The 18,741-nt window shown below is 64.3% G+C and overlaps 2 protein-coding genes across 2 annotated transcripts; both read left to right on the top strand.

Moving 5' to 3' along the window:
• The first annotated feature begins 1,598 nt into the window (after nt 1-1,598).
• On the top strand, nt 1,599-8,644 carry LOC113990965 (maestro heat-like repeat-containing protein family member 6). Its single transcript, XM_039381287.1, has 18 exons — nt 1,599-2,390; nt 2,631-2,695; nt 2,810-3,127; nt 3,416-3,563; nt 3,805-3,869; nt 3,984-4,196; nt 4,364-4,512; nt 4,676-4,823; nt 5,074-5,261; nt 5,351-5,488; nt 5,771-5,885; nt 6,056-6,193; nt 6,437-6,649; nt 6,784-6,939; nt 7,097-7,198; nt 7,591-7,693; nt 7,970-8,026; nt 8,324-8,644. Exons 1-18 carry the CDS (start codon nt 2,276-2,278, stop codon nt 8,485-8,487), a joined length of 2,595 nt encoding a protein of 864 aa, XP_039237221.1. The 5' UTR covers nt 1,599-2,275; the 3' UTR covers nt 8,488-8,644.
• A 2,306-nt stretch (nt 8,645-10,950) lies between these two features.
• On the top strand, nt 10,951-17,996 carry LOC120323246 (maestro heat-like repeat-containing protein family member 6). Its single transcript, XM_039381292.1, has 18 exons — nt 10,951-11,747; nt 11,988-12,052; nt 12,167-12,484; nt 12,773-12,920; nt 13,162-13,226; nt 13,341-13,553; nt 13,721-13,869; nt 14,033-14,180; nt 14,431-14,618; nt 14,708-14,845; nt 15,128-15,242; nt 15,413-15,550; nt 15,794-16,006; nt 16,141-16,296; nt 16,454-16,555; nt 16,948-17,050; nt 17,327-17,383; nt 17,681-17,996. The coding sequence occupies exons 1-18, from the start codon at nt 11,633-11,635 to the stop codon at nt 17,842-17,844; spliced, it is 2,595 nt and encodes an 864-aa protein (XP_039237226.1). The 5' UTR covers nt 10,951-11,632; the 3' UTR covers nt 17,845-17,996.
• Nucleotides 17,997-18,741: the final 745 nt, after the last annotated feature.

Genomic DNA, 18,741 nt, shown 5'->3' with positions numbered 1-18,741 from the left:
GGGACAAGGAGGGCAAGGGGGCCCTGCTGGGGCACGTCCGCTGGGTGCTGCCGGTGAGGAGCAGGGGCACAGGCAGGGCTGTGGGCCAGCCCGGGCCCCCGCGCCTGCCCAGGCCACAGAGCTGTGGCCCAGAGCCCGCTGACCCAGAGCTCTGGGCCCGCAGAGCTGCTGCCAGCACGGAGAGGACGCGGGGCTCCTCGGGCAGGGCCGCGCAGTCGCTGCTGCCCAAGCGGCTCCGCACCACAGACAGCAGCAGCAGGCTGTGCACAGGAGCAGCAGCACCCACAACGCCTGGGCCTCCTCAGCGAGGCTCCCACACCGGCCAGGATGCTAAAAGCAGGGATGCTGTGGGCACAACTGCACGTGGTTTGGCCAAAGGCTTCAGGAAAAGTGACCACAGCGGCTTTCTATTGACTGCCCAGCCTCACAGCAACAGTGGCCAGCTCCAGGGGCAGCCTGTCATCCTGACTGACTTCCACGGCCGTGCCTGAGGGCAGACTCACCTTCCACACTCAGGCATCCCAAGGCACTGGCACTGGGGCCATCCTTAGAGACTGGGATGGGACATGAGCCTTGGGCTGCAGCTGCTGAACCTCTCCTCCAGGCAGGCACCTTAAAAACACAGGCACGGACTTCTAAACTCAAAATCCAGGCCTTCCTGGAAGGGAAGGAAGAAGCACCAGAAGCCGAAGCAGGGCCTCATACCATGAGGTTCAGGCATGGAGGAAGTGCATGCAGCACTGGGGAGTCTGCTGCAAAAATGGCCCAGTTCACAAACTCAGGTTTTGCTGCTAGAGGATCCTACTTTGGCCTTGCTGGAGCCCATTCCCTACCAATGCACGGCCCCTCACTGCTCTTGGATCAAGTGTCCCAGACCCGTGGGAACACGTGTGCCCCGTGTCCATGCGAGAGCAGCAACTGGTAGAACACGTCTGCTTCCAGCATTTGTCTTGGCTGCTCCTTCAGTGGGCTGGCACCTTAATCAGAGATACGCAACAGGTTTGCATCCCAGAGTTCTCCCTATCCCCTTCGCTTCTCCCCAGTGCTCTGCATATCAGCTGGCAGTCGCAATCGGACCCACAGGACCTGGAGCTTTAAACATCAGACCGGGCAGATTTATTTTGCAGAATGCCAGAAGAAAAGTCCAACTAACACAAGGAAACTGGACAGGATCTCTGAGCAATCTGATCTTCCTGCGAAACTCAGCAACTGATGGTGATTTTGTGCTGCAGGTCATCACTTCCATGCAAAAATCATTCCTGCAAGGAGAAACTGCTTCTGCCTTCCCCCCAGGGCACAGCTCTTTGGGGCAGGAGGCAGGCACCACCCCTGCCAGGACTCGGGGCGGTGGCAGGCCTCCTCGGGCGAGAACTTGCCAGAGCTGCTGATTTTGGTGCAGCCCCGGCCAAGGGGGTTGGAGCGGCATTGGTGCCCTTGCCCTCACATTCCTTCGGTGTGTCACAGCCCCGTGTTTGGGAGGGCCACCAGCCGGGACTTCTCCCAAGGAGCCCGTGCCAGCTTCTGTGGAGGCCCCGTGCCCTTCCCGCTGCGCCTGCGTTGGCAGCCGAGGGGGCTCCTTCCGCTGCTGTGGGCAGGCACAGCAGGGGAGGGTTTGCTTAGTTTTTGAGCTGGGCCTAAAGTTCATGTCCAGCTGTCTTAGATACTTTGGAGAACGGACTCCTTCCGACCCGGGGCAGGTTGGCCGGGCGGGGGGAGGCCCCAGGGCAGGTGGCAGTGTGTCACAGGGCCTTTGTGACACGGTGGGCATCGCCGATGGTGTGCGACGGGGCAGGGTGTCACAGGGCCCTTTGTGACACGTCATGACATAGTACTGGTGGTGACGTGGCCACGCCTCAGTGCTCCTCGGAGCGTGCGACGGGACGGACGGGACAGAGCGGTGCTGTGCGGAGCCCCCGTGCAGCCAACTCCTTCCTTGTTGACCCGAAGCGTTTTGGAGGCTTTTCTGCGGTGCAAGCGCCCTCGAGGCCAGATCGCGGGACTTGGTGACACGGAGCTTTTGCGAGGTGTCTCCGAGCCCTGTGGCGAGTGCCCTTGAGGCCACACCGCAGGACTTGAGAACCCATACCCTTTCCTAGGCTTTTCTCTCGTTCAGTTGCCCTTGAGGCCAGACCGCAGGATTGGTGACCCGGAAATTTTCCGAGGAGTCTCCAATCCCTGCCGCAGGTGGCCTCGAGGGCAGCCTGCAAGACTTGGGGACGCAGAGATCTTCCGAGGCATCTCTCTCTTGCAGGTGCCCTCAAGGCCAGACTGCGGGATGGCGGGAAGACGCCTGAGCCTGCTCAGGCCCTTTCGGACAAAGAAGGAAGGCCCTGGGACTGACCCAACACAGCAACCTGAAGAGGTGGAGCAGTCCCAGCCCCTGCAGGAGGGTGAGTGGCAGGGCTGGGCCACAGGGCTGGTGGCTGCAGCCAGATGGACCTCTTCCCATCCCATCCCCGGTGGACATATCCAGGGAAGGCGAGGGGGGAAGAGGGGCCAGGGCTGATCCCCCAGCAGCTCCTTGTACTGGGCAGCCCGGGGCTGGCCCTGTCTGTGGGGCGCAGGGCTGGGCTGTGTTCTCCGGCCTGTCCCGCAGCCCCTCAGCTCCAATCGCGCTTGCTCTTTGCCAGATCCAGGCCGGTACCGGACACCAGAGCAGGACCGTGCCCGGGGCCACTTCCGCAGGGCAGCACAGGTACCTGCAGCCATCGCCACCTGAGCTGGGGCTGCTGTCACTGCTCAGCCTGGCACCGCTGGCGGAGCTCTCCATGGCACATCCCCCTCTTCCCTGCCCTTTGTTCTCCTGCAGGCCTTTGTGAAATTCTTGAGCGTTCGGCGTAGAAAGTGCAGGATCACACCAATTGAGGTCATGGCGCAGCCTGACCCCACGCCGACCGAGCTCAAGGTTGACCCCGATGTCGGCACCGCGTCGACTGATGGCACAGCAAACCGTGACACCGCGGTGACCGATGGCACGACAGCCTCCAACACCGCGCTGCCTGAGCTCACCCCGCAGGCTGACGGTGCAAAGACTGAGGGCATCGTGGACGCTGACAGCACACCCGTTCAGCACCTGCCCGATGATCCCAGTCTGGAGGTTCTTGAAGAGGAAGTTATCTCTGTGGAAGTAAGCAGCCTGTGGGCAGGGACTGTCTGGCCCCTCAAGCCGGGTCTGCTGGGCCCCCTAAGCCTTTGAGGCCCGCACAGTGTGGTGGAAAGGGAGGCACTTCTGGAGGGACAGTGGGCAAGTTGTTCCCTCTGGCAGCTATTCAACTGCCCCATGTCCCCTCCTGGCTGCGGGACTGTGGGACTTGACGACCTGGAGCGTTCCGAGCACTCCTCTACTGCAAATGCCTTCAAGGCACTTCGGCAGGACTTGGTGACCCAGAGTATTTCTGTGGCATCTCTCCTGCAGGAAGCCAAGAAACCAGACAGGGGCATGGAGCGGAGACCTCCCAGGGTGCCCAAGCGGGCGCGGGTGAAGAAAGAGGAGGAGGAAAGCCCTGGGCCTGCCCCCGCACAGCAGCCTGAGGAGGCAGAGCACTTCCAGCCCCTGCAGAAGGGTGAGTGGCAGGGCTGGGCCACAGGGCTGAATGGCTGCAGCCAGCTGGGCCTCATTCCATCCCATCCCCTGTGGACATGCTCAGGGAAAGGGAGGGGGAAAGAGGGCCCGGGGATGAGCCTCCGGCAGCTCCTTGTACTGGGCAGCCCGGGGCTGGCCCTGCCTGTGGAACGCAGGGCCGGGCTGTGTTCTCCGGCCTGTCCCGCAGCCTCTCAGCTCTGACCGCGCTCGCTCTTTGCCAGATCCAGGTCGGCGCCGGACACCAGAGCAGGGCCGCACCCGGGGCCGCTTCCGCAGAGCTCATCAGGTACCTGCAGCCATCGCCACCTGGGATGGGCCTGCTGTCACTGCTCAGCCTGGCAGCGCTCTCAAAGCTCTCCATGGCACATCCCCCTCTTCCCTGCCCTTCATTCTCCTGCAGAGGGTGCGGAAATCCGTTCCTGTTCGGCGCAGAAAGGCCAGGACCTCACCACCCGAGCTCCTGGCACAGCCTGAGCCCAACCCGACCGAGCTCAAGGCCAAGGCTGACGCCCCAGGGACTGAGGGCATCGCAGACGCTGACAGCACACCCGTTCAGCGCCTGCCCGATGCTCCCAGTCTGCATGTTCCTGAGGAGAGAGTTGCCTCTGCTCAAGTAAGCAGCCTGTGGGCAGCGATTGTGTGGCCCCTCAAGCTTGTTCCGCTGGGCCCCCTCAGCCTTTGAGGCCGGCACTGTGTGGTGGGAAGGGAAGCACTTCTCGGGGGAAGCTGGGCAATTGCTCCCTCTGGCAGCTCTCCAACTCTCCCCTGTGTCCCCTCCAGGTGCCAGCTCTGGTCAGGTCCATCCACTCGTGGCTGACCTCCAATGTGTCTGCTGGGCACGTGCTGGATAAGACCCTTCTAGCACTGACCGAGGCACACCCCGTGGATGTCGCCATCACCCTCCTGCGCTGTGCCCCCTCGTGTGACAGGTACGGGCCCAGGCTGCCTCGAGGGCTCCGGGCTCACCAGCCTTTAGAGCCCATCACCCCCCTGCCCCTGAAAGCACTGTGGCTCTGTCCCCCGGCCCCTGCAGCTGCCCAGGTCAGGGCGCTGTGGTCCAGACCCCCCTGACACAGAGCTCTGACTCCACAGAGCTGCTGCAACCATGTGGAGGACCATCGCCTCCTCGGGAAGGACACTGCAGAAGGTGCTGCCAACCCTGCTCGGCGTGATGGAGGACTGGCCGTGGTACTACACGCGCACCTCCGATGGGGACAACACAGACGTCTTTGCCCTGGCTGTGAGTTTCTGGAACCTTTGCTTGCCCCCAGCTTGCCTCTCCGGCAGCTCTCCATCCTCCCCCAGCACGGCGTCTCCCTGCCCATCTCCGTGCAGGCACTGGGCTGGAAATGTGGGCTAGCGGCAAGTTCGGGGGCACCGGGCCGGGCGCTCCCCCCGAGTCTCCCCTGGCCTTCCCCTCCCACGCTCGGGCCCTGCCACATGAATGTCTTGGCACTGACCGCTGTGTCTGGCTGGTTTGTCTTTTGCAGGCAACTCTGGCACTGTGGATGATTGTCCAGGAGCCCCAGTGCCCGGGGCCTTTGATGGACTATTCCCCCCATCTCCTCGTGGATCTGCTCTTCCAAGTCTTCGTCAGCACAGAGCAGACGTCAGAGGAGGTCGACACGTTCTGGAGGGGATGCCAGGAGCAACACGACCTTCCCACCGACCCCAACAGGTGCTCCATGCCAGTCCTCCCCTCCCTCCCATGCCCTCGGGACTGGGGCCAGGGCTCCCAGTGTGACCTGGGCTTTGCTCTGCACACAGGTTTGCAGTGCTGACCATGAAGGCCCTGCTCTGCTGTCTCCACTGTGAGGATGTGGTGAATTCAGTGGAAGACAATCGTGGCTGGGCCAGGCTCCTCAATGCTCGCAGCCGCCACTACACAGTGACTCTGCTGGCCAGGTGAGACCTCCTTGTCCCCGCTGCCCCTGTCATTTCTGCCTCTGCACAGGGCACCCCACACCGTGCCCGTGGGCGTGGGCCAGAGGGCCTTGTCACCCAGGGACGGCCGAGCAGAGTGGAAAAGGCTGGGAGAGGTGGGTGCACAGGAGGAGCTGCCTCCCAGAGTGCCCCGGTCCCCTCCTGGGACTGGGTTGGTGGGGAAAGATCAGGCCTCTGTGAGTCCCTCCCAGGAGAGGTTTGCCCGCCTGCCTCAGGTCGATGCTACCTTTTTCCCCCTGCCAGGGAGAAGCGCCACGTCTCCAGGCCCTTGTGTTCCCGCATCACACTCCACCTGCTGGAGCTGCTGAGCAGGGAGGAGCCGTGCTGGGACCTGCCTGCCATGGCATTCCTTGTGGAGGTGAGCCTGCTGCCTCGCGCTGCCTCGCCGAGCTGCCTCCACCTCTCGGCCCTCTCGCGGCCGCAGCTGCTCGGGACGGTGCCGCGCCCTGTGCTGCTGCCTGGGCCCAGCCCTGTGCGGGTCCGGGCTCCTGCCGGCCGGGCACCCCGTCACTGCTCCGTGCCTTTCAGGTCCTGGACTGCCTGGACACCAGAGAATGCGGTGACAGGGTCCTGGAGATGCTTTCAAGGAACTCGGAGAGCACCAACACAAAGCGGCGTCAACTGGCGCTCCGAGTCCTCGTGGCACTCAGCCAGGATCCCGTGACGGTGAGAAGGGACAGTTGGTTGAAGCCGTGCTGGAATCCTGGGGCAGTCGCTTGGGCTTGGCTGGGCTTCGGGAGCTGTGGCAGCTGCTCCCAGCTCTGCTGCCTCCCCGTTCAGCTGCCCGAGTCTCTCGGGACAGGCCTTTGGCCTCCGGGCCCCGCGGCAGCACGTGGGGCTGCCCCGACGGAGCGGGATTGCTGGTGCAGCCGTTGGTGGCTTCACGGCACAGCATTGTCTTCCTCACAGGCCAAGAGCATCTGGAGCCTGAATGAAAGGCTTGTGCAGCTACTGGGGGATGCAGACAGAGATGTGGTTTGGATGACCCTCTCTGTGTTCAAGAACATGCTCTGGAGCAGTCTGTGGACACAGCGCTACAAGAGAGTCCGCAGCAAAGACCCCCTAATATCCACCCCCACCGGCCTGCAGTGGGCTGAGGCGCTCCAGCCACTCTTTGACCACGTAAGGCTCTGTGCCCCCCCGCCACGGGCTCTGGGTACTGCTGGGAAACTTTGGTCCCTGTGGATTTTCAGGCCTGTGCCCACTGGGGCCTGGAGAAGCTGCTGCTGAGGTCTTTTCCTCTTTCTTTCCACCAGGACGACAGCAGTGTGCGGGAGAGCTCCATGGGCCTCTTCACTCGTGTGATCAAACTGATCGAGAGAGAGGGAAAGAGGCCCCTGAAGCCACTCGTGTGCCTGAGCCTGCTCCCGCTCTACTTCCACCGGCATGATGAGAAGGTGGTCGTGAAAAGGGTGAGGACTCGTGGGCTCTGGTGTCCCGTGGGAGGGGGCTGGGCTGCCTCCTGGCCTGGCACCTCCCGGGCTCCAGCCTCCTCCTGGCCTTGGTCCAGGGACAGGGGTCCCCTGCCCTGGGCTGCAGTGCCATGTCCTGGTCTCTGTTGCTCTGCAGGCCTCTCGGAAAGCACTGCTGGATGTGACCAGGTTCCTGAAGAGGAGGGATCTTGGGCGCCTGGTGAACACAGAGGAGCCATGGAGCTTTGGCAAGTGCCTGGTAAGGATGGCCCCAAAGCCCCAGCCCCCGATGCCCAGAGTGTGGGGCTGGCACTGTGCCTCTGCCCACTGCTGCACCCGCCTGTGGGACAGCAGCCTGCGCCCCACACGCTGCTGCCTTCCCTGGGGCGTGTGGGCTCCTCTGCGGGCTCCTCTGCCCCCGAACCAGGGTGCCGCTGGAGCCCCGGCCCAGCTGGGCTGTGGGGCAGGGCAGCCCCGCCGCTCCCAGGGAGCAGCCGGCCCTCTGCTCCCTCCAAAGCCCGGCCCCAGCGGCTGCTGCCCGGGCCTCAGGGCTGTGCGGGCAGGGGAGGCCAGTGCTGGGCGCAGGCAGCGCCCGGCCAAGGGGCAGAGCCCCAGCCAACCCTTCCCTCCGTGCCCTGCCGCTCTCTCCAGCTGAAAAAGGACCGGAGCCGAGTGGCCAAGTACATGCACCAGGCCCTGCCGTACCTGCGGAGCCCACAGCAGCCCCTGCGAGAGGCAGCCATCAAGTTCATGGGTGAGCCACGAGGCCGCGGTCCCTTCCCGCCCCGCTGCAGCTCGGGCCCAGCCCCGGCTGCTGCAGCGGCAGCAGCATCCGGCCCAGGGATGTGCTGTGGAGCCCCGAGTGCCCCGGCGGCTGCTGCTGCCCTGGGCCAGCCCAGCCCTGGGGCGCCCCGAGGCAGGAAGGCCCCGGGCTCAGCCCTGCCAGGGCAGGAGGGCGTGTGGCCGGGCTGGCAGCGCCGCTGGGGGGGCAGCTGTGCCGCTGGGGCCGTGACAGGGTCTGTGTTCCCAGGGATCGCCGGGGGGTACCTGAGGGGACAGCCCAAGGAGCTGCAGCTCATCATCGATGGTGAGTGAGGGCACTGGGGGCTGGGGGAGGAGCACAGACCCTGGGCAGGCAGCTGCAGTCCTGCCCTGGCTGCGGAGGGCTCTGCTCCCTGCAGGGATGAGGGGCGGCGTGGGCAGAGCAGAGAGACATTTCAGGGGCACGGGGGGCATTGGTGGCCAGCGCCTTCTGCCTCATCCTGCTGGGCCCTGCTCCCTCCTGGCAATGGCAAGAGCTTGCTGGGATGGCCCAGGCAGGAGGGGCTCCTCGCGTCGCCACCGATCCGGGCTCTGACCTCGGCTCTGTTCCTCTCTGTTCCAGCCCTTCAAGCCATCCCAGACGACAGGAGCCCCGCTGTCTCAAACCTGGTGCTTCAAATCATCAACTTTGTTACAAATCTACAGACAGCTCCCTACCCCAGGTTCCAGCGGTTCCGAGACCGGCTCTGCAGGGCGTGGAATACCCGGCCTTCTCTGTGGGGCTGAGTCTGCCTGTGCTGCTGCAGCTGTGTGCAGAGTTGATGCAGGCAGCTCTGTCTGTTGGGGCACCTGAGCCTGTGGGGAAGACACCTCTTCTCTGCAAGCCCTTCCTTTTACCCCAGCGTAGGAATATTAAATAAATATTGTCATACGCAGAGGCCCAGGAGCTTCTTTTGGGTGCCCGGTGTCCACAGGGCATCGGGGAAGAGGGGAAAAAAGGCCCTTGTGCTCAGCAACACTTGCCCGGGTGTGCAGTGGGGAAGAGAAAGTGCCCAAAAGGCCCTCGGCCTTGGGGGGTTCTGCTGGAGCCTCAACACTTGGGGCAGAGTGGATGGGCAGAGCCTGGAGCTGTGGGAATCCCTGAGAAGCTGGTCCTTGGAGGTGGCCACAAGCCCCGTCCCGGGCAGGAAGCAGCATCTGTGGCTTGCCCGTGGGTTGCTGTCTGGATTGCTGAGGGCTGGGAGGTGCCTGCGGAGCCGGCTCCTGTGGAGCTCCTTCGGGGCTGCGCCGCTGCCGGGCAGGTTGGCGGGGCTGGGGGAGACCCTGAGGGACGACGAGGCGCCGGGAGGCCCTGAAGGGATGTGGTGCTGCGGAGGCCCTGCCGGGACAAGGGAGTGGGAAACCTTGAGGGGAATCCATGAGGGGGTGGGTGGCAGGAGGCTGCGAGGGGACAGGATGGGCAGAGGAGGCCCTGAGGGGACAGGGTGCGAGAAGCCCTGAGGAATTGGGGGGCAGAGGCCGTAAGCAGACCCCCAGTTCCCTGCCAGCCAGCTGCTCTGGCACTTGCCCGGGGCATCTCCCATCCCTGCGGCACAAGCCCCGGATCCTCGGCGGGAGGGTGGGGACAACCCCAAGGGGGCCAGGCTGGCCTGGCTGGGGACAAGGAGGGCAAGGGGGCCCTGCTGGGGCACGTCCGCTGGGTGCTGCCGGTGAGGAGCAGGGGCACAGGCAGGGCTGTGGGCCAGCCCGGGCCCCCGCGCCTGCCCAGGCCACAGAGCTGTGGCCCAGAGCCCGCTGACCCAGAGCTCTGGGCCCGCAGAGCTGCTGCCAGCACGGAGAGGACGCGGGGCTCCTCGGGCAGGGCCGCGCAGTCGCTGCTGCCCAAGCGGCTCCGCGCCACAGACAGCAGCAGCAGGCTGTGCACAGGAGCAGCAGCACCCACAACGCCTGGGCCTCCTCAGCGAGGCTCCCACACCGGCCAGGATGCTAAAAGCAGGGATGCTGTGGGCACAACTGCACGTGGTTTGGCCAAAGGCTTCAGGAAAAGTGGCCACAGCGGCTTTCTATTGACTGCCCAGCCTCACAGCAACAGTGGCCAGCTCCAGGGGCAGCCTGTCATCCTGACTGACTTCCCCGGCCGTGCCTGAGGGCAGATTCACCTTCCACACTCAGGCATCCCAAGGCACTGGCACTGGGGCCATCCTTAGAGACTGGGATGGGACATGAGCCTTGGGCTGCAGCTGCTGAACCTCTCCTCCAGGCAGGCACCTTAAAAACACAGGCACGGGCTTCTAAACTCAAAATCCAGGCCTTCCTGGAAGGGAAGGAAGAAGCACCAGAAGCCGAAGCAGGGCCTCATACCATGAGGTTCAGGCATGGAGGAAGTGCATGCAGCACTGGGGGGTCTGCTGCAAAAATGGCCCAGTTCACAAACTCAGGTTTTGCTGCTAGAGGATCCTACTTTGGCCTTGCTGGAGCCCATTCCCTACCAATGCACGGCCCCTCACTGCTCTTGGATCAAGTGTCCCGGACCCGTGGGAACACGTGTGCCCCGTGTCCGTGCGAGAGCAGCAACTGGTAGAACACGTCTGCTTCCAGCATTTGTCTTGGCTGCTCCTTCAGTGGGCTGGCACCTTAATCAGAGATACGCAACAGGTTTGCATCCCAGAGTTCTCCCTATCCCCTTCGCTTCTCCCCAGTGCTCTGCATATCAGCTGGCAGTCGCAATCGGACCCACAGGACCTGGAGCTTTAAACATCAGACCGGGCAGATTTATTTTGCAGAATGCCAGAAGAAAAGTCCAACTAACACAAGGAAACTGGACAGGATCTCTGAGCAATCTGATCTTCCTGCGAAACTCAGCAACTGATGGTGATTTTGTGCTGCAGGTCATCACTTCCATGCAAAAATCATTCCTGCAAGGAGAAACTGCTTCTGCCTTCCCCCCAGGGCACAGCTCTTTGGGGCAGGAGGCAGGCACCACCCCTGCCAGGACTCGGGGCGGTGGCAGGCCTCCTCGGGCGAGAACTTGCCAGAGCTGCTGATTTTGGTGCAGCCCCGGCCAAGGGGGTTGGAGCGGCATTGGTGCCCTTGCCCTCACATTCCTTCGGTGTGTCACAGCCCCGTGTTTGGGAGGGCCACCAGCCGGGACTTCTCCCAAGGAGCCCGTGCCAGCTTCTGTGGAGGCCCCGTGCCCTTCCCGCTGCGCCTGCGTTGGCAGCCGAGGGGGCTCCTTCCGCTGCTGTGGGCAGGCACAGCAGGGGAGGGTTTGCTTAGTTTTTGAGCTGGGCCTAAAGTTCATGTCCAGCTGTCTTAGATACTTTGGAGAACGGACTCCTTCCGACCCGGGGCAGGTTGGCCGGGCGGGGGGAGGCCCCAGGGCAGGTGGCAGTGTGTCACAGGGCCTTTGTGACACGGTGGGCATCGCCGATGGTGTGCGACGGGGCAGGGTGTCACAGGGCCCTTTGTGACACGTCATGACATAGTACTGGTGGTGACGTGGCCACGCCTCAGTGCTCCTCGGAGCGTGCGACGGGACGGACGGGACAGAGCGGTGCTGTGCGGAGCCCCCGTGCAGCCAACTCCTTCCTTGTTGACCCGAAGCGTTTTGGAGGCTTTTCTGCGGTGCAAGCGCCCTCGAGGCCAGATCGCGGGACTTGGTGACACGGAGCTTTTGCGAGGTGTCTCCGAGCCCTGTGGCGAGTGCCCTTGAGGCCACACCGCAGGACTTGAGAACCCATACCCTTTCCTAGGCTTTTCTCTCGTTCAGTTGCCCTTGAGGCCAGACCGCAGGATTGGTGACCCGGAAATTTTCCGAGGAGTCTCCAATCCCTGCCGCAGGTGGCCTCGAGGGCAGCCTGCAAGACTTAGGGACGCAGAGATCTTCCGAGGCATCTCTCTCTTGCAGGTGCCCTCAAGGCCAGACTGCGGGATGGCAGGAAGACGCCTGAGCCTGCTCAGGCCCTTTCGGACAAAGAAGGAAGGCCCTGGGACTGACCCAACACAGCAACCTGAAGAGGTGGAGCAGTCCCAGCCCCTGCAGGAGGGTGAGTGGCAGGGCTGGGCCACAGGGCTGGTGGCTGCAGCCAGATGGACCTCTTCCCATCCCATCCCCTGTGGACATATCCAGGGAAGGCGAGGGGGGAAGAGGGGCCAGGGCTGATCCCCCAGCAGCTCCTTGTACTGGGCAGCCCGGGGCTGGCCCTGTCTGTGGGGCGCAGGGCTGGGCTGTGTTCTCCGGCCTGTCCCGCAGCCCCTCAGCTCCAATCGCGCTTGCTCTTTGCCAGATCCAGGCCGGCACCGGACACCAGAGCAGGACCGTGCCCGGGGCCACTTCCGCAGGGCAGCACAGGTACTTGCAGCCATCGCCACCTGGGCTGGGGCTGCTGTCACTGCTCAGCCTGGCACCGCTGGCGGAGCTCTCCATGGCACATCCCCCTCTTCCCTGCCCTTTGTTCTCCTGCAGGCCTTTGTGAAATTCTTGAGCGTTCGGCGTAGAAAGTGCAGGATCACACCAATTGAGGTCATGGTGCAGCCTGACCCCACGCCGACCGAGCTCAAGGTTGACCCCGATGTCGGCACCGCGTCGACTGATGGCACAGCAAACCGTGACACCGCGGTGACCGATGGCACGACAGCCTCCAACACCGCGCTGCCTGAGCTCACCCCGCAGGCTGACGGTGCAAAGACTGAGGGCATCGTGGACGCTGACAGCACACCCGTTCAGCACCTGCCCGATGATCCCAGTCTGGAGGTTCTTGAAGAGGAAGTTATCTGTGTGGAAGTAAGCAGCCTGTGGGCAGGGACTGTCTGGCCCCTCAAGCCGGGTCTGCTGGGCCCCCTAAGCCTTTGAGGCCCGCACAGTGTGGTGGAAAGGGAGGCACTTCTGGAGGGACAGTGGGCAAGTTGTTCCCTCTGGCAGCTATTCAACTGCCCCATGTCCCCTCCTGGCTGCGGGACTGTGGGACTTGACGACCTGGAGCGTTCCGAGCACTCCTCTACTGCAAATGCCTTCAAGGCACTTCGGCAGGACTTGGTGACCCAGAGTATTTCTGTGGCATCTCTCCTGCAGGAAGCCAAGAAACCAGACAGGGGCATGGAGCGGAGACCTCCCAGGGTGCCCAAGCGGGCGCGGGTGAAGAAAGAGGAGGAGGAAAGCCCTGGGCCTGCCCCCGCACAGCAGCCTGAGGAGGCAGAGCACTTCCAGCCCCTGCAGAAGGGTGAGTGGCAGGGCTGGGCCACAGGGCTGAATGGCTGCAGCCAGCTGGGCCTCATTCCATCCCATCCCCTGTGGACATGCTCAGGGAAGGCGAGGGGGAAAGAGGGCCCGGGGATGAGCCTCCGGCAGCTCCTTGTACTGGGCAGCCCGGGGCTGGCCCTGCCTGTGGAACGCAGGGCCGGGCTGTGTTCTCCGGCCTGTCCCGCAGCCTCTCAGCTCTGACCGCGCTCGCTCTTTGCCAGATCCAGGTCGGCGCCGGACACCAGAGCAGGGCCGCACCCGGGGCCGCTTCCGCAGAGCTCATCAGGTACCTGCAGCCATCGCCACCTGGGATGGGCCTGCTGTCACTGCTCAGCCTGGCAGCGCTCTCAAAGCTCTCCACGGCACATCCCCCTCTTCCCTGCCCTTCATTCTCCTGCAGAGGGTGCGGAAATCCGTTCCTGTTCGGCGCAGAAAGGCCAGGACCTCACCACCCGAGCTCCTGGCACAGCCTGAGCCCAACCCGACCGAGCTCAAGGCCAAGGCTGACGCCCCAGGGACTGAGGGCATCACAGACGCTGACAGCACACCCGTTCAGCGCCTGCCCGATGCTCCCAGTCTGCATGTTCCGGAGGAGAGAGTTGCCTCTGCTCAAGTAAGCAGCCTGTGGGCAGCGATTGTGTGGCCCCTCAAGCTTGTTCCACTGGGCCCCCTCAGCCTTTGAGGCCGGCACTGTGTGGTGGGAAGGGAAGCACTTCTCGGGGGAAGCTGGGCAATTGCTCCCTCTGGCAGCTCTCCAACTCTCCCCTGTGTCCCCTCCAGGTGCCAGCTCTGGTCAGGTCCATCCACTCGTGGCTGACCTCCAATGTGTCTGCTGGGCACGTGCTGGATAAGACCCTTCTAGCACTGACCGAGGCACACCCCGTGGATGTCGCCATCACCCTCCTGCGCTGTGCCCCCTCGTGTGACAGGTACGGGCCCAGGCTGCCTCGAGGGCTCCGGGCTCACCAGCCTTTAGAGCCCATCACCCCCCTGCCCCTGAAAGCACTGTGGCTCCGTCCCCCGGCCCCTGCAGCTGCCCAGGTCAGGGCGCTGTGGTCCAGACCCCCCTGACGCAGAGCTCTGACTCCACAGAGCTGCTGCAACCATGTGGAGGACCATCGCCTCCTCGGGAAGGACACTGCAGAAGGTGCTGCCAACCCTGCTCGGCGTGATGGAGGACTGGCCGTGGTACTACACGCGCACCTCCGATGGGGACAACACAGACGTCTTTGCCCTGGCTGTGAGTTTCTGGAACCTTTGCTTGCCCCCAGCTTGCCTCTCCGGCAGCTCTCCATCCTCCCCCAGCACGGCGTCTCCCTGCCCATCTCCGTGCAGGCACTGGGCTGGAAATGTGGGCTAGCGGCAAGTTCGGGGGCACCGGGCCGGGCGCTCCCCCCGAGTCTCCCCTGGCCTTCCCCTCCCACGCTCGGGCCCTGCCACATGAATGTCTTGGCACTGACCGCTGTGTCTGGCTGGTTTGTCTTTTGCAGGCAACTCTGGCACTGTGGATGATTGTCCAGGAGCCCCAGTGCCCGGGGCCTTTGATGGACTATTCCCCCCATCTCCTCGTGGATCTGCTCTTCCAAGTCTTCGTCAGCACAGAGCAGACGTCAGAGGAGGTCGACACGTTCTGGAGGGGATGCCAGGAGCAACACGACCTTCCCACCGACCCCAACAGGTGCTCCATGCCAGTCCTCCCCTCCCTCCCATGCCCTCGGGACTGGGGCCAGGGCTCCCAGCGTGACCTGGGCTTTGCTCTGCACACAGGTTTGCAGTGCTGACCATGAAGGCCCTGCTCTGCTGTCTCCACTGTGAGGATGTGGTCAATTCAGTGGAAGACAATCGTGGCTGGGCCAGGCTCCTCAATGCTCGCAGCCGCCACTACACAGTGACTCTGCTGGCCAGGTGAGACCTCCTTGTCCCCGCTGCCCCTGTCATTTCTGCCTCTGCACAGGGCACCCCACACCGTGCCCGTGGGCGTGGGCCAGAGGGCCTTGTCACCCAGGGACGGCCGAGCAGAGTGGAAAAGGCTGGGAGAGGTGGGTGCACAGGAGGAGCTGCCTCCCAGAGTGCCCCGGTCCCCTCCTGGGACTGGGTTGGTGGGGAAAGATCAGGCCTCTGTGAGTCCCTCCCAGGAGAGGTTTGCCCGCCTGCCTCAGGTCGATGCTACCTTTTTCCCCCTGCCAGGGAGAAGCGCCACGTCTCCAGGCCCTTGTGTTCCCGCATCACACTCCACCTGCTGGAGCTGCTGAGCAGGGAGGAGCCGTGCTGGGACCTGCCTGCCATGGCATTCCTTGTGGAGGTGAGCCTGCTGCCTCGCGCTGCCTCGCCGAGCTGCCTCCACCTCTCGGCCCTCTCGCGGCCGCAGCTGCTCGGGACGGTGCCGCGCCCTGTGCTGCTGCCTGGGCCCAGCCCTGTGCGGGTCCGGGCTCCTGCCGGCCGGGCACCCCGTCACTGCTCCGTGCCTTTCAGGTCCTGGACTGCCTGGACACCAGAGAATGCGGTGACAGGGTCCTGGAGATGCTTTCAAGGAACTCGGAGAGCACCAACACAAAGCGGCGTCAACTGGCGCTCCGAGTCCTCGTGGCACTCAGCCAGGATCCCGTGACGGTGAGAAGGGGCAGTTGGTTGAAGCCGTGCTGGAATCCTGGGGCAGTCGCTTGGGCTTGGCTGGGCTTCGGGAGCTGTGGCAGCTGCTCCCAGCTCTGCTGCCTCCCCGTTCAGCTGCCCAAGTCTCTCGGGACAGGCCTTTGGCCTCCGGGCCCCGCGGCAGCACGTGGGGCTGCCCCGACGGAGCGGGATTGCTGGTGCAGCCGTTGGTGGCTTCACGGCACAGCATTGTCTTCCTCACAGGCCAAGAGCATCTGGAGCCTGAATGAAAGGCTTGTGCAGCTACTGGGGGATGCAGACAGAGATGTGGTTTGGATGACCCTCTCTGTGTTCAAGAACATGCTCTGGAGCAGTCTGTGGACACAGCGCTACAAGAGAGTCCGCAGCAAAGACCCCCTAATATCCACCCCCACCGGCCTGCAGTGGGCTGAGGCGCTCCAGCCACTCTTTGACCACGTAAGGCTCTGTGCCCCCCCGCCACGGGCTCTGGGTACTGCTGGGAAACTTTGGTCCCTGTGGATTTTCAGGCCTGTGCCCACTGGGGCCTGGAGAAGCTGCTGCTGAGGTCTTTTCCTCTTTCTTTCCACCAGGACGACAGCAGTGTGCGGGAGAGCTCCATGGGCCTCTTCACTCGTGTGATCAAACTGATCGAGAGAGAGGGAAAGAGGCCCCTGAAGCCACTCGTGTGCCTGAGCCTGCTCCCGCTCTACTTCCACCGGCATGATGAGAAGGTGGTCGTGAAAAGGGTGAGGACTCGTGGGCTCTGGTGTCCCGTGGGAGGGGGCTGGGCTGCCTCCTGGCCTGGCACCTCCCGGGCTCCAGCCTCCTCCTGGCCTTGGTCCAGGGACAGGGGTCCCCTGCCCTGGGCTGCAGTGCCATGTCCTGGTCTCTGTTGCTCTGCAGGCCTCTCGGAAAGCACTGCTGGATGTGACCAGGTTCCTGAAGAGGAGGGATCTTGGGCGCCTGGTGAACACAGAGGAGCCATGGAGCTTTGGCAAGTGCCTGGTAAGGATGGCCCCAAAGCCCCAGCCCCCGATGCCCAGAGTGTGGGGCTGGCACTGTGCCTCTGCCCACTGCTGCACCCGCCTGTGGGACAGCAGCCTGCGCCCCACACGCTGCTGCCTTCCCTGGGGCGTGTGGGCTCCTCTGCGGGCTCCTCTGCCCCCGAACCAGGGTGCCGCTGGAGCCCCGGCCCAGCTGGGCTGTGGGGCAGGGCAGCCCCGCCGCTCGCAGGGAGCAGCCGGCCCTCTGCTCCCTCCAAAGCCCGGCCCCAGCGGCTGCTGCCCGGGCCTCAGGGCTGTGCGGGCAGGGGAGGCCAGTGCTGGGCGCAGGCAGCGCCCGGCCAAGGGGCAGAGCCCCAGCCAACCCTTCCCTCCGTGCCCTGCCGCTCTCTCCAGCTGAAAAAGGACCAGAGCCGAGTGGCCAAGTACATGCACCAGGCCCTGCCGTACCTGCGGAGCCCACAGCAGCCCCTGCGAGAGGCAGCCATCAAGTTCATGGGTGAGCCACGAGGCCGCGGTCCCTTCCCGCCCCGCTGCAGCTCGGGCCCAGCCCCGGCTGCTGCAGCGGCAGCAGCATCCGGCCCAAGGATGTGCTGTGGAGCCCCGAGTGCCCCGGCGGCTGCTGCTGCCCTGGGCCAGCCCAGCCCTGGGGCGCCCCGAGGCAGGAAGGCCCCGGGCTCAGCCCTGCCAGGGCAGGAGGGCGTGTGGCCGGGCTGGCAGCGCCGCTGGGGGGGCAGCTGTGCCGCTGGGGCCGTGACAGGGTCTGTGTTCCCAGGGATCGCCGGGGGGTACCTGAGGGGACAGCCCAAGGAGCTGCAGCTCATCATCGATGGTGAGTGAGGGCACTGGGGGCTGGGGGAGGAGCACAGACCCTGGGCAGGCAGCTGCAGTCCTGCCCTGGCTGCGGAGGGCTCTGCTCCCTGCAGGGATGAGGGGCGGCGTGGGCAGAGCAGAGAGACATTTCAGGGGCACGGGGGGCATTGGTGGCCAGCGCCTTCTGCCTCATCCTGCTGGGCCCTGCTCCCTCCTGGCAATGGCAAGAGCTTGCTGGGATGGCCCAGGCAGGAGGGGCTCCTCGCGTCGCCACCGATCCGGGCTCTGACCTCGGCTCTGTTCCTCTCTGTTCCAGCCCTTCAAGCCATCCCAGACGACAGGAGCCCCGCTGTCTCAAACCTGGTGCTTCAAATCATCAACTTTGTTACAAATCTACAGACAGCTCCCTACCCCAGGTTCCAGCGGTTCCGAGACCGGCTCTGCAGGGCGTGGAATACCCGGCCTTCTCTGTGGGGCTGAGTCTGCCTGTGCTGCTGCAGCTGTGTGCAGAGTTGATGCAGGCAGCTCTGTCTGTTGGGGCACCTGAGCCTGTGGGGAAGACACCTCTTCTCTGCAAGCCCTTCCTTTTACCCCAGCATAGGAATATTAAATAAATATTGTCATACGCAGAGGCCCAGGAGCTTCTTTTGGGTGCCCGGTGTCCACAGGGCATCGGGGAAGAGGGGAAAAAAGGCCCTTGTGCTCAGCAACACTTGCCCGGGTGTGCAGTGGGGAAGAGAAAGTGCCCAAAAGGCCCTCGGCCTTGGGGGGTTCTGCTGGAGCCTCAACACTTGGGGCAGAGTGGATGGGCAGAGCCTGGAGCTGTGGGAATCCCTGAGAAGCTGGTCCTTGGAGGTGGCCACAAGCCCCGTCCCGGGCAGGAAGCAGCATCTGTGGCTTGCCCGTGGGTTGCTGTCTGGATTGCTGAGGGCTGGGAGGTGCCTGCGGAGCCGGCTCCTGTGGAGCTCCTTCGGGGCTGCGCCGCTGCCGGGCAGGTTGGCGGGGCTGGGGGAGACCCTGAGGGACGACGAGGCGCCGGGAGGCCCTGAAGGGATGTGGTGCTGCGGAGGCCCTGCCGGGACAAGGGAGTGGGAAACCTTGAGGGGAATCCATGAGGGGGTGGGTGGCAGGAGGCTGCGAGGGGACAGGATGGGCAGAGGAGGCCCTGAGGGGACAGGGTGCGAGAAGCCCTGAGGAATTGGGGGGCAGAGGCCGTAAGCAGACCCCCAGTTCCCTGCCAGCCAGCTGCTCTGGCACTTGCCCGGGGCATCTCCCATCCCTGCGGCACAAGCCCCGGATCCTCGGCGGGAGGGTGGGGACAACCCCAAGGGGGCCAGGCTGGCCTGGCTGGGGACAAGGAGGGCAAGGGGGCCCTGC

The sequence above is a fragment of the Pipra filicauda genome, unplaced genomic scaffold (assembly GCF_003945595.2).
Source record: "Pipra filicauda isolate LSUMZ 115617 unplaced genomic scaffold, ASM394559v2 scaffold109_size3271384_pilon, whole genome shotgun sequence".
Classification (NCBI taxonomy): Eukaryota; Metazoa; Chordata; class Aves; order Passeriformes; family Pipridae; genus Pipra; species Pipra filicauda.
The sequence above is the reverse complement of the archived record's forward strand: the minus strand, read 5'-3'. Positions and strand labels throughout refer to the sequence as shown.

Coding starts and splice junctions, on each gene's coding strand:
- LOC120323246 (XM_039381292.1), top strand. CDS start 11,633: ATGGCAGGAAGACGCCTGAGCCTGCTCAGGCCCTTTCGGACAAAGAAG. Junction 13,870..14,032: donor TGTGCCCCCTCGTGTGACAG/GTACGGGCCCAG, acceptor CTGACTCCACAG/AGCTGCTGCAACCATGTGGA. Junction 14,846..15,127: donor ACAGTGACTCTGCTGGCCAG/GTGAGACCTCCT, acceptor TCCCCCTGCCAG/GGAGAAGCGCCACGTCTCCA.
- LOC113990965 (XM_039381287.1), top strand. CDS start 2,276: ATGGCGGGAAGACGCCTGAGCCTGCTCAGGCCCTTTCGGACAAAGAAG. Junction 4,513..4,675: donor TGTGCCCCCTCGTGTGACAG/GTACGGGCCCAG, acceptor CTGACTCCACAG/AGCTGCTGCAACCATGTGGA. Junction 6,194..6,436: donor TCAGCCAGGATCCCGTGACG/GTGAGAAGGGAC, acceptor TCTTCCTCACAG/GCCAAGAGCATCTGGAGCCT.